This window comes from Salarias fasciatus, chromosome 1 (assembly GCF_902148845.1).
Source record: "Salarias fasciatus chromosome 1, fSalaFa1.1, whole genome shotgun sequence".
NCBI classification, from domain to species: Eukaryota; Metazoa; Chordata; class Actinopteri; order Blenniiformes; family Blenniidae; genus Salarias; species Salarias fasciatus.
Window position 1 is genome coordinate 6418248 of NC_043745.1, and position 14665 is coordinate 6432912.

The window sequence follows — 14665 nt, forward strand, 5'->3', positions numbered from 1 at the left end:
AAAATGTGCTCAAATGAAGCAAACATGCTTTAGTTAAATTAAATCAAATGGAAATGTCTCAAGAATGATTGCACATTGAAATAAACTGTATTAATAAATGTGTTCAAACCAATATTAAATTAAAATAATGAATTAAAGGTAGGTATGGAAGGTATAAATCCATTTGAGCAGTCCAGACTGTAGATCTGAGCAACTGTGACCAACAAAAAGGCCACAAGATTACTCCATGTTATGTTTAATATTTGTTCCAGGCACTAAGTGAGGTGAAGTTTATGAAAGGATCTGAGAATTCTAAAGTGATGAGAACCTTTGATGAAAAGATCTCTTAGTGAGATAAAAACTGTTGTTTCATCCTTTTTTTTTGTATTAGAATATGAAGAAGTGTCCTGTATTATTCCGGAACACTTGACTGGAAGCACAGTGATGCTAGTCATCCAAATTAATTAATTAATTTATTTATTTATCTGAATGAGCCTATAACTGTCATGCTGCCTCATCCCCAGCAGGGGGCACTGTCCACCAGCTGATCCTCTCCGCCCCCCCACCCCCCACCCCCCCATTGAAAGCAGGAGATGTGAATATTTCAGGCTGCTCTCCTCTCTGTTTGTCACAGGCGATTACACCGACTTCTACTCCTCCAGGGATCACGCCACCAATGTCGGCATCATGTTCCGGGGAAAGGAGAACGCCCTGATGCCAAACTGGTACGCCAGCAGTCCAGCACTGGGGGGCCGCCGGGCCGCCGGGCCTCCGGGCCTCCTGGGGACGTCCTGGGGACGTCCTGGAAGATGACAGCAAGCAAACAGTTTGAGCCTTTCTCTCAGAGTGAAGGACGCTGAAGGTTCCCGGGTTGATCTGAGCTCCAGAGCATGGGCGTGCAATTAGAGAGAGAGAGAGAGAGAGAGCGAGCGTCAGTCAGTCACACAGGACAGACAGCCTTCATTTACTGTGCAGGCCTCGTGGGGGGAATGCTGAAGGTGGCTGAGGCGTCTCTGAAGCCGACACGCCGCGCTGTGTTTGAGCAGGTGATTGGCAGGCGGCCGCTCCCGCCTGTCAGAGCCGCTGCTCATCACATCTCTGGGATCAGCGCAGGCTTCTGACGCCGCTCGGTCCTTCAAGCCCAGGATTACAGACATGGAGACCAGCAAGTAGGGCCAGGAAGATCAGAACCCCGAGGAAAGATCGTAGTGACACGTTTCGCTTGAATCTAATATTTCATATGAATTTTTAACACATTCAACAGATAGAAAGCCTGGTGTGTGTGAGAAAGAGGTAGACGAACACACACACTCATATTCAAACCTGTAGGTGATTCAGGGTTACCTGAAACACGCCAATTTAAAGTAAGAGATCAATACTCATTTTGTTGTATCAGGAATCCAGACGGATTCTTTTTATTTGGATTTCCTCCTTCAACTTTCCTTTTTTATATCTTAAGGTTACATTTTAAATGTGATTTGGAAAGATCAGAGTGTCGAACAGTTTTACTGAAGGCGGACTTATAGGGATGGATGGGTGGAATGATGGCTGGATGGAGTGATGACGGATGGACGGGTGGATGGATGGAGTGATGATGGATGGACGGTTGGATGGATGGAGTGATGATGGATGGATGGTTGGATGGATGGAGTGATGATGGATGGACGGGTGGATGGATGGAGTGATGATGGATGGATGGTTGGATGGATGGAGTGATGACGGATGGACGGGTGGATGGATGGAGTGATGATGGATGGATGGTTGGATGGATGGAGTGATGATGGTGGATGGAGAGGCTGAGGATGGGTGGATGGATGGAGTGTGATGGAGGATGGTTGATGGATGGAGTGATGATGGATGGATGGTTGGATGGATGGAGTGATGACGGATGGACGGGTGGATGGTGACTGCTGTGCTGCTGCGCCCGTCTGCCTGCAGGCTGCGGCTCCCGGTGGGTTACCACGGCAGAGCCTCTTCAGTGGTTGTTTCTGGGACTCCCATCCGCCGCCCTTCAGGCCAGATGAGGCCCGACCAGAGTGAGTGAGACCCCCCTACTTGACACTGCTTTGGTTTCACCTCCACCCATCACACCATATATGATAACGTTTATCTTTTTTTTTGGCAAGTCATGGAAAAAATGTTCCTGATGTGCCTCCACCTTTTCTTTCTCTTTGTAGTTGTCTATATAAACTGGAAGCTTCTGCCTGATTGTCACCTGATTTGCATTTGTTAGTTCGTCTCCTCGTGGAGCGAGCGTCTCTTCTTCTCACACAGCCTCTCATCACTCTGTTTTCTTCCTCCTGCCAGCGAAGCCTCCGGTGTTCGGCCCGTCCAAGCAGCTGGACATCGAGCTGGAGATGGTGATTAAAGAGTTTCCTCGGTCTCATCAGCAGATCTGTCAGGTTTCAGCTCGTCTCACTCCTCTCCTCCCCTCCTCTGCAGGCCTTCTTTGTGGGAGGAGGGAATCGCCTCGGGGAGCCGGTTCCCATCAGCAAGGCCCACGAGCACATCTTCGGCATGGTGCTGATGAACGACTGGAGCGGTGAGTCTCGCCGCTTAGAGAGACGTTTCAGACCGCATGTCGTTAAATTCTGCAGTAATCTCCTCATTTACACTGGTGGATGAGAATATCCAGTCACTGATTTAGAAATATGCACATTTAAAGTCTGAAATGGAATAAAATGAACCTTTTTGGCGACACTGTTTCAGTGTATTCCACAGATGATTCAGTTCTTTATGTGATCCTAAAACACACAAAGTGCAATCCTTTGACTGAATCCTTTGACTTATAGCATATTTAAATGTGTATAAAATCATATAAATGACGCCTGATGAGATTAATGATGATTTTTAGTCCCTTTTATTCAAAAACCTAAAACATAAAATAACCAACATTTAGATATTTTAGCAGCAGAAATTGAGAGATTGATCACACATATTTAGATCATTTTCTTCAAAAACACAATCTAAACTAAACATTTTAGATTTGTCCAAAAATCAATAAATCAGCACCAATCATACAATTGATGAGTTTTTTTTTTTTTTATCCAAGACAAAAAATCAGGAAGTCAAAAACACACTGGTTGCCTGTTGGTTGCATCATTGCACAATTTTGAGGAAAATAAGATTTTTTTTATAATTGCTCTGCTGTCTCACTAATAATCCGTAATTTCTTTAAAAAAAAAAAAAAAAAAACAATTCCGAAAATTTGAAAAATTGGTTTAAAGGTTGTGTAGAGGATTTTCCATGGAGAGAGAAATCCAGTGACAGTTAGTCCTTTTTGAAATGCTGCGCATGCGTGACCCACACCCCCTCCTCCCCTGCTCTCTCCGGAGGAACGCCTCCTCCTTACGCAGAAAGTAGCATGTAGCAACTTAGCATCATAGCGCTAACACATAGCTACCAACGTGTCCTTTTGAACAACACAAGCACAGTGAATATGAGTAAAATCCTGCACTTGCACCAGATCCTGTCCCTGACCCGTCCCTGCTCTCGGTGGATCAGAGGAGGACGGGGAGGTTTGTGTGGAGCTGCAGGACTGGAGCAGACGCTCGGAGCTCACAGCTGATCTGTGTGTGGCTGCAGCCTGCAGGCGTAAACAAACCCCCCCCCCCTCCTCCTCTCACTCTCCGGACTTTTTCATACAAGTCTTGTTTTAAGATTAAAACATAGGCCTACATTGTTTGTGGCAATTGCCTCAAGTCTACAGGTGAAAATGTAAACTTAACTGAAACTGAAACTGTTGATCGCGGCAGCAGAGCCTGGCATGGGGGGAGCGGGCTGGAGCGCGTGGGGGAGGGGGGTATGAAAGGGGCGGAGGAGCATGACAGCTAGCTAAAAATGTAGAGAGGTTGATTGACACGTTAGAAACCAATAGATAACGAGGCTACCTCGTTATTGATTGGCTAAAGTAATGTTGGTTTTACAACCTCCAGAGTTGATTAATTTTTATTTTCTTTTTTTTGATCACGATAAAAACAAGGCTGCTACAGCTTACTAACGCCATTTTTTAGCTTTAATTCATTTTTGTTAGTAATGAAGATCTTCTATACAACCTTTAATATAGAGACTTAACATTTTTCCGGGATTGAATTTCACATAATAAATCTTTTGAACATTAAAAACACTTAACTGACACACTAAAACTGAAGAATTTCAACCTTGTTTTGTCACAACTATGTTGTCCTCTTACGTCAATAAAATCTAAAGTACAGTGTCTAGGTCACAATTTCTATAGGAAAATCTTAACGCTTTTAGTTTATATGTTTTGAGTGTAGAAATAACAAACAAAATATTCATGTTATTCCATCTTTTTGAGACATGCTTGTACATTACTGCCATTAAAATCTAAATTATTTATCATAATTGCATGTTAGTGCCTCCTGGGTTTATGTAGAATCGTCCCATCTGTTATTAATTAGTGATTTGATGATAAATCCTGTCTGGTGTTTCGGATCTTCTCCAGGTGTTTTAGCCGACGCTCTTCTTATTTCGGAGGAGAATCAACAACACTAACTGACAGTGGCGTTCCACTTAGAAGCACACTTGTTCCCTAATTTAAAGCTGAATTATAGATGTGGTCCATCACTTCAGATCCAGTCGGAGGGAAGTGGCTTCACATTAAATGGCGGCGTCAGTCTTCATCAAAACACCGGGGGAAATATGCATTATTGATCGTCTCTGGAGAGAGCTGACAGCCTCCTCCTGCTCTCTGACTCTCACCTTTATGAGCTCCTCATAAAACCACTGTCAAATCAGAGTGTTTTCTCTTTATTTCTAGCAGACAGTGAAAACACCTGCAGCTTCAGTCAGAGGTTAATTCACTGCACGGTTTTCTCTTTAAACTCTGTATCAGAGAGTCTGTGGTGAGTGAAGCTCCTCACGTCGACACTTAAAGCTCAAATAGCATCATTAAAGCACAAATTACAGATTACCTAATGTGTTTTCATTAAACTGCTGGAAGCAAACTGTGAAAAAAGCGTTTAGTTTGATGGTTAGCCAGAGAACCGCAGGTGGCCAGGAAAATTAAAGGGACATTTCAAGAAGTTCCACTTGTAGTTTTTTTGAACGATTAATCATTTCCAAAAGCTGCAATATCTGCTGTCTTTACTGTTCAGTCTGGCATTTCTATGTTTTTGTTGAGGCCAGACTAGATTGAGATCATATTGAAGAAGCTTCATCTCCTCGAGCAGGATTCATGGGAGTTTCATCTTCTAATTGAATTCAACATACAGGTATTAGGTATTTATCAGCTTGAATAAACCATGTGATTGAAGAACTTGAAACAATTTCAATTGATCATCTGTGATAAAAAAAAAACATTGTTTAGATGTTTGCGATTGGCTCATATGGAGACAAGAGGATCCACTTCTGGAAATAGAAAACTTCTTCCAAAGAGAACAAACATTTCTAGAAACTGTCTCATTCTTTCTGAGCCGGTTATTATTTAGAGCTGGTGAATCTTTGAGACGTGGACTCTCCACCCTCGTGTCAGAGTCCGGCTCCGGCTGTGATTCCAGAGGCCCCCTGCGGTGTTTCATCGCAGAGCGGCGTCCGATGCTCCTCTGTGTCAGAGGAGCATCTCATTAATGATTGACCGAGACACTGAATGTACAGAACACACACACACACACACACACACACACACACACACACACACACACACACACACACACACACCCTCTGCAGGCCTCAATACATCCTTTTTTCCACAAATTCTGTTGCTTTAGTGAGACACTTCGAAGGGAAATGAAACTTCAGCTTCATACAATGTGATCCATGAAGTCCACCTTTCCTTCTTTCTGCGCTTCATGTGAAAATTTATTTACCTTTATTCAACAAAGTGATTTAATTTAGGCAGAGATCCAGATCATTTTCTAGATACAGGATCCATAAAACAACTTTTACAACCACGAAGGACTGATCAAACTCATGAGGTTGATCTGCTGTGTGCCGAAGCAGAAGAGCCTTTTGAAGAAGATGTGAAGCATTAAAAAATACCTGTTGATTACAGTTTTTAGTTGCCTCTTTGAAATGATCTGAGATAATCAATATCAGGGGTATCAAACACATTTCCATGAATACAGCCAAAGTTCATCCTGAGTGGGCTGGACAGAGATAACAGTGTGACCACAACCTTTAAACTGAAATGATTTTTGTTGTGGGGCGGAGTATGCGTGACGAAAATCTCTATATTGTCACAAAACCAAACAAGTATTACTGAAAATTACTACAATATCAATATAAAATGAATTTAAGGAAACCATTGTGTCGGCTTCTAAAGAAATGTGTGAAAAAAACACTTTTCTTTGAAAGTGTAACCATTTGAAATAGTATAATTAGAAATTAATGAGCACAAATAGTAATCATTTTGAATATTATATTTCAAGGTTTAGAGGTGAGTCTGTTCATCTGAAGCCGTGCTGTATATACCATGCAGAGTGTTATTGACATTTCTTATCCGCAACAATCGGGACGACAGCAATTAATCCTTCATGCATTGCATGATTTTATCAACTACTAAATAAATAATCAGAAAAGAGATGCAGAAGTTAGAAAATATTGTTATTTATCCCTTTAAGTCTTAATGCAAGTTAATAAATACGAATAAATTCTGTGTTTGTGAAGGCCACTGTGGAAAATCCAGATAAACTGAGGATTGCCTTCGGCCTTTTCAGCCCTCTTTAACCTAAATTTACCTCCAGTTTATCCACCGAATGTGGAATTAGTGATTTAAAGCGGCCTGGGGCTGATTGTGCCGACCGAATGTCTGAAGGACGACTCGGTCCTGCAGAAACGCTCCACTTCTCCCTCACTGCTGCTCAGCGGAGGAGATTTTTCAGTCTGTGACATTTCTGCTGAACATGCAGCTCAAAAAAAAAAAAAAAAGAAGAAGAAGAAGAAAAGAAAAGGAAGAAGTTGACTGTTGAGGCTCTCAGGAGATCAGTTCACCAAAGACTTTCTGAATATCTGAATCCAAACACTTCAAACACACCACTCTCACCCCTTCATCTCTCTGTGGTCACATCCTGCTTCATTTAATGAAACTTCATGAAATACAGTGTTATTTTGATCAGTTTTCTACTTTTCAGCAGATCTATATGACATGTTGATAACATTCAGGTGTGTTTATTAACACTGCACATGCTCAGTACAGTCATGGCAAAGATTCATGATGTGTTTTTGCTCCTCGATCTTTTGAATGTTGCATTTCTCTAACAACAAAGTGCACGTTTAGTAAAATCCTACCGCACCATCGTCTGCATACGTGGAGACATTTCATTCAAACAGCAGGAACTGAGTGGGTTTAAACAGTCAAGAAAGACCATTTGGAGTAGTTTGGAGGTTCACATTGTGCAGTTATACTTGTGCATAGAATCAAAACTGCTCCTTCTCGACATGATGAAACTTTCCTGAACCAAAAAATCAAAAGTGCTGTTGTTTTTCAGTTGATGGCATGACACAGAACTTTGAGCAAAAAGGAAAAACACCTCGGATACTGTGAGGTTCGAGGCTTTTTCTCTTAATGTTGTGGCCACCGTTGTTCTCCCACATGTTTTAAAGGGAACAGAGAGTCTAAAATAGGAGCTCATCGCTCGCTCTTTTAATAAAGGTCCATTTGTTCCAGCACAGGCAGAACAGCACAGATGGAGAACTCGAGGCTCATTGAGTAGAAGTGACTCTAACGGACGTCCAGATTCCCTCTGAGAGACGAGAGCTGAGCAAAAATCACACTTAAACACTGCAAACCACACTAAGACAGAACTTTCCCGGTAGATCTCATGACTACTGTCGAATTGGCTTCAATTTTTTAAAAAATTCAAATGTCATAATAAACTAATATCTTGTATTAAAAGAACATTAAAACCAATAATCCTCAAACCCTCGTTAGCTTCATTCAGACGCTTCATCAAACTCAACAAAGCACTAATATTTTGCATTCCTCCTCCCATCCATCTCTTTTATTAATACAATTAGGGTCACATGTAGCTGCAGGTTATGCGGAATGTTATTGGACTTCATTACACACACACACACACACACACACACACACTCACGAGAGTAAATATAGACCTGAATTCAGCCTCACACACAGTTTGAGTTCACATCAAATATTTAAAGATGAAACTGGAGAACAAAGCTGTAGAATCTAATGGGCTGTTCTAACGGCGGTTTGTGCGTCGTGGACTGAAGAGCTGAAAATGTGATATTCCACTAGTGACGGGACGCACAGTAAGACATACCGTGATGACACACACCATCCGGGCAGCACGTGCATGAATGTTTACTGTTACAGAAAACATGCCTGAACATTAATGTTATAAATCATCCTTTTAAAGTTTACACTGATTTCAAATTCTCTTTGTTCAGGACTGAAGCCTCATGCAGGCCAGTTTTGGTCCACGGGCCTTATGTTTGGCACCCCTGTTCTACATCTTGTTTTATTTTCCTGTAATTCCTCCAGTCTGTTTCTAAAATCAGCAGATTTAAATATTCCTGCAGTTCACACTATCAGAGTTACAGCCATGAAAATGATCAACAGCAGTCCAGATAAAATGTATTTATGTGTAAAATGTGTTAGAATTTTGTGACGAAAAGATATTTTTCTCTATTTTTCCACATTTTAAAGACATTTTTTTCTGTGCTGCTGTGTGTCCCTGTTCCTGCTGGCAGCCAGAGACATCCAGGCGTGGGAGTACGTTCCTCTGGGACCTTTCCTGGGGAAGAACTTCGGCACCACCATCTCGCCCTGGGTGGTCCCCATGGAGGCCCTCCTACCGTTCGCAGAGCCCAACGCCGTCCAGGTGACTCAGAGCGTCTCTTCACAGGAGCTTTCAGTCTGATAAATAACCTCCAGTCCGCACTTTGTGCCACATTTGAATGGAAGATTTAAAGTGTTTGTCATTTTTTTTCATGAATATTTGATTCAGTGTGCATAATTAAAAATGCAACATGACTTGAATTATTCATGTGTAGATTTAGGTTTAGCAAACAGATGTGTTAAATGTCTCTTAAGGGGAAAATAAATGTTTCAACAAGTAGATGAAATGCATGTTTTAGCAAAAAAAAAAAAAAAAAAAAAAAAGTCAATACAGTGGAAAACAACACTAGGAGACCTGGAGAAGAGTCAGTTTGAGGATTTAAAGCTGTCTGACATCAATTAAAACAAGTTTCCTGATGAATAATGGATTATATGTGTATAAATAATATAATCAAACAAGAGATTGAATTTATTTAGAGGTGGAAGCCTTTTCTCAGCTCAGACTATCAGAAGAAATACCTGTAAATTAATATGATATAAGCTAAGTGGTTGCTTAAATAATATAACATAAAGTTGATCTGTGTTTTCACATCTGGATGAACTAAAAGAAAAAGGTCTGGTGATTTTAGCGTCACAATCAGCCTGAAGAAAGGTGCTTAAGTTTCTATGACGGACTGTTTTTGAGGATTTGATGTTACATTTCTTGAGCAAATATCAAGCAAATGAATCCAATTAAAGCCGAAGTTTACGTGTTTAAAGGTCAGTCCCGGATTTAGTGGACGAGAGGGTTTCATTTTAGGGGCTTTATGGAGCTTGTTGAGTAGAAAACAGTTCTGAGTCTCTGTTATGGCTCATCAGTAATGAAAATGAGACCAGATGTGACTGTTAGTTGTTGTTCACACAGGATCCGGAGCCTCTTCCATACCTGCAGCACAGCGACGCCTACACGTTCAACATCAACCTGTTTGTGTCTCTAAAAGGTGACGAACAGAAAGACACTCTCAGTAAATCTACACATTTTATTCAGGTTTCACATTTATTTCCTCCTTTGTCCTCAACATAATGGAATTTGTATGTAATATTTTGTGTTTTGTCATGCTAATCACAATATTTTACAAACATCGACCACAGTTATAAAACCTTAGTGCCATCTGCTGTTCAAGAGTGTGGTTAGATTTACTTTTATTTAATTTTTTGCTCTGGAAAAGCCCAACAATCCCACTATTACAAAGCAAAGCTTCTAATCCTAAACTTAAAGGTAAAAATTCACTTTTATTTTTGTCATCTAAATAAATCAAACAGTCGAGGTGTCATCTTAAATAATCAGTGTTCAGATGCTCTGATATCTCCAGAAGTTGATATTAACATGGTTAACCTTCACCTCTGGCTCGTCCTGTTTTGTAATACCACGTGGAACCACAAGGTGGTGTATGGAGTCACTCTGCTGTCAACACACTGAAGATGATTCACAGCATTCTGAAGAGTTTTACATGATGTTCCTCATGAAAATAAACTGGATTGCTGTTGGATTATTGTTTATTAGTATGAATAGAAACCTTTTTAAAGTGAAGATTTTTGTCATTCTACATGAATTAAATGTTTTCCAGTGAAACGTGGAGCGGTCAGGTGACTGCAGACGCCCTCTGTGTCAGTTTGTTATGGAGTGATTGATTCTGCCGTTTGTCCTTCAGGACACGACATGGCCGAGGCTGCGAACATCTGCAGCTCCAACTTTAAGGTAACAGATACGAGTGCTGAGTCACCGCAGCTTTAACAATCTGGGCTTCTTCTTCTTCTTCTTCTTTTTTTTTTTTTTTTTTTTTATGGGTGCAGTAAAAAGTACAGACAGTAAAAAGGCTCAGACGGCTTTCTGAGAGGAGTCTTTGGAAGTTAAAATGTTTTTTTCCTGTTTTCACAAAGCCAATAGGCTGTGGACTGGAGAGCTGAGTCTTTTCATCCACGAAAACGCTGGTATTTTATTTAGTGTCATTTGAAAAGGTAATATTTAGATAATGAACAGATGAACAGTGAGTACAGGTGATGGCAGAACAGACTGAAATGTGACTGAAGGTGGGATTTTTCCTTCAGTATAGAGACAGCAGAGTCTCTGAAGCGAGTCTGATGTGCTTCGGTGTAATTTAGCGTGAGGTGTTCAAGGACACTATTGAGTGTTGGCCGTCTTTGTTTTAGTTTAAAATCAGTCCTGATACAATGAGTGGCTGCAAAGTAATGCATGCTGCTTTACAGCTATGGGAATTTATCCAGGTTGCATAGTGGAAATGATGACAGACACTTCTGCTGCAGGTCTCTGCTCAACTCCAGCGTTTAGTTTTTTATGATGAAACTTGCAGAAGATTATATATGGCGTCACATTTTCCAATTATGAGCATCAACCTGGAGCACTAACTGTTGATCTGAGTGGAGTTTCAAAGTCAGAAGGGGAAAAAACAGATGAGTGTTTGTGTGAATATATGAAAAGTTTGAAGAAGTGTCACATTTTGTTTGAATGTATAAATTCTACAAATCTTCTTCATGTCTTCTGAACTCATTGCTGTAAGTCTTGAAAAAAAAACAGGGAGAAAGAAGGAGAGAGTTCTGCAGTTCTGCAAATAAAGGTGGATTTTTCCACCTCTGACTCAGCATGTTTCCTGCTCCTCCAGTCTCAACATATTCAGAACAGGAAGGTCCTGCAGATTTGCTGGTGCAGTTTTTTTTTTTTTAATCCTCATATCTACTTCTTGATCCATATTTTTCACATTTCAGATAATCTTAAAGGTTAGCTCTGCAGATATGTTGATAAAGTCCACCAGTTGGTCACGTTCTCTCTCTCCTCTCTCTGCCTGAAGTACATGTACTGGACCATGAAGCAGCAGCTGGCGCATCACACAGTCAACGGCTGCAACGTCCGACCGGGAGACCTGCTGGCGTCTGGCACCATCAGTGGACCTGTGAGTGTCTGCAGGCTCCGCTCGCCCACGGGGTTCTGCTGTTGGTGGTAAACGTGGTGGATCTCCATCTCCTCAGGAGCCCGAGAGCTTCGGCTCCATGCTGGAGCTGTCCTGGAGAGGATCCAAGAGCATCGATCTGGGAGGAGGACAGAGCAGGACGTTCTTGAACGACGGAGATGAAGTTACCATCACGGGTAAGTAGTGTGGAGGTCTAGAACGCCTAATCAGAGACCGAGTCACGACCAAGACCAGAGTAAGACCAGAGCATCTTTAGAACAATTCAGGACCAAGGACAGAGCATCCAAAGGCCCAGACTGGAGGGGGCTAAATCTAACGAGACTTCTGAACAAACACACTCACTTACATTAAATTGAGAATCAAAATATGTTTTTGCACTGTCAGAGGAAATCAAACCAATAAAATTTCCACACACAGGAAGAACATGCAAATTCCTGACAGAACGAGCAGATATCAAACCCATGTCTCATTGATGTGAGAGCTGTCCACTGCGCCACCGTTGACCCCCAGCTCTACAGTGTAGTTCAATAAATGCAGATCATTCCAGCAGAGGGGAGGATAATATTCATTGAATTTGTTGCTTTGCTGCCTGGACTTTTCAGTTTCCCTGAGAGGAATCGTCCTCAGAAACAATAACTCGCTCAGCTCTGACTGGAAAATCAAATCAATCCTCACTGCAGGTTCAGAACAAACCAATAATGCAGAACATTTCCGAAAGCAATGCAACAGTATGCAGATTGTTTACTTGCTGCATTCAGTTGGAGGTCGTATAGAATGTTGAAAGTAAAGGATCTGAACAGTTATCCGCTCATTGTAAATGTATGAGCAGCTCCAGATCTGGGCGGCGGCGTTTCCCACTGTGCTGCATCAGCTCTTCTTTAATTCACATGACGTGAGGAGGCCAGTTATTCTACTGCTGGAGTGAAATCTTTCCACGTTCCTGCTTTCTCCAGAACTTCAGGAGCGCTCGGGGTGTTTTGATCTGGTCAGTCATCACAGCTCAGGTGGATGTGATCAGTTACATTTCAGACAGAAAACAGTTTGTTTCTGTTTTTGTCGAGTCTGTTTCCAGACTTGTGCTGCAGTGCAGCCAGCAGTAACAACACAGCAAACAAACCTGAATGTTACTGTAACACTAGGAGAGTGTTTTGACTCCAGTTCATATTGGTGAAACAGTGATGACAGTTTTAACTTTAAAACTGAGAGCTGCTGGTACATGTGGGGTTTGTCATCCTGTCAGCTTTCTTTTTTTTTTTTTTTTTTGAAATACAGATAAATTCAACAGCCTGAATACCTTATATTAGCCTTTTTAGAGAAGCACCATGTCCGTGTGTCCCTCATGTTTCCTTATTCCAACCTGAGTTCACTGTCTTCTTCTGCCAGGTCACTGCCAGGGAGACGGGTACAGGGTGGGCTTCGGACCCTGCAGAGGAACCATCCTCCCTGCCCTGCAGCACTAAAACACACTCACCGTTACCTGCGGGGGAATCCTTCTGCGGAAGATTCGCATTTGGACACCCATCATGAAAACCATCATTTGACTTTTACTGTAATTACCGATGTTACTGACCTTTGGACTGGTTATCCTGTTTTATAACAGCTTGGAATAGGATACAAACTGCCTCCCAACTTCAAACGCTGCTGACAGAGGGGATGAGGTCGTCTGTTAAGAACTGTCCATTGCTTTAACCCAGTGACATTCCTGGGTGGTCTTCTTTGTTTCCATCACAGATTCAAGGCTCTGTATCAAAAACAAAAATCCATCACGAGTTTCACCAGTGTGTGTTCTATTTCTCCACTAAACTTTACACAACCTTTACTTTGTGGAGAAGACAGACTCTCACACTGAAGGATGCTGGATTGCTGCAGAGCGACCAGAGTCTCCTGAACACTGCTTCTTCCTTCAGCGGACGCCGCGTTACTCGGGGAGCTGGATGGATGCTGCGATTCCACCGCGGCATTTCACTGCAGCTCTCCTCGGCTTTACCTTTCGCTGAAGCGCTGTTTTAAATTCCACCTCGCAGAGAACTTGCCTTAACTCATCCATCACCTTTGACTTCTCCGTAATATTCTGCCTCGTCCGCTCAGATTAGTTCTGCCTTTGGTTTTATTTTGGGCAGTTTTTTTCTCGACTGTGAGACATTTATGGATCTGTCCTGAAATAATGGAGATAATATTTCTATATTTCTCTAGTTGATAATATCTTTACAGATGAGGATAGATGTCGTTTTATCAATCCTACCAAAGCTTGACAGGTTTTCACAGAAAGCTTTTAATCCTCCGTTTGAATGGAGTTTCAAGGGTAACAACAAGTTTTGTGTTTCCTGTTATTACAGGATTCAGCAGCTCCTTCGCTCTGCCAGCCTCTCTCTATATCTTCCTCTTGAAACGTCGTGCGCCCGGCTCCAGTGAATAATTGATGAGCGTGTCTCTGACTCAGCCGGCGAAGTGATTCAGTCTGAGTCGTACAATGACCTTGTTATTGAAATCCTCTGAAATATTAATCCGCCAAAGGGATTCTCCCACACCGCGTTAAAATGTTACTGCTGTACCAGGATCAGTGTTAATGGTGGTTTCATGTGTTGTGGCTGCCAGTTCGGAATAAACTTGGTCGTTTTTCACTTCCTGGTGTCCGTGTGTTGTTTTCATCGAGGCTTATTGTGTCCCTGGAATGTGTTGAACTGCTCATCTTTGTTTCTGCATTAGCCGTGTTTCTGTGTCTCCAATGATCTCATGGACTTTGGTTTTTTGGCATTTCAGAGTTTTGGTTTTTACTATTTTGAAATAAAGGCACGCTTCAGTTCCTCCAACAGCAGAGTCTGGAGTTATGAGTCCTCTCCTCAGCCGAACATGACACTTCAAGAATGCAACAAGAGCTGTGAGAATTATTACAAACTGATTTCAGAATTTAATTCAGGCACTGCTTGCTGATTTAAGAAGACGCAATATGTCACAACTC

General features: G+C 41.9%; 1 protein-coding gene across 1 annotated transcript in view; it reads left to right on the forward strand.

Moving 5' to 3' along the window:
- Positions 1–14327, forward strand: part of fah (fumarylacetoacetate hydrolase (fumarylacetoacetase)) — a 16022-nt gene extending 1695 nt beyond the window's left edge. Inside the window, 10 exon segments of the mRNA XM_030092902.1 lie at positions 614–704; positions 1918–2015; positions 2287–2339; positions 2422–2521; positions 8653–8783; positions 9645–9720; positions 10432–10478; positions 11587–11688; positions 11765–11882; positions 13090–14327. Of these exon segments, the coding sequence (XP_029948762.1) occupies positions 614–704; positions 1918–2015; positions 2287–2339; positions 2422–2521; positions 8653–8783; positions 9645–9720; positions 10432–10478; positions 11587–11688; positions 11765–11882; positions 13090–13166 (893 nt within the window). The 3' untranslated portion in view covers positions 13167–14327.
- The last annotated feature ends 338 nt before the right edge of the window (positions 14328–14665 follow it).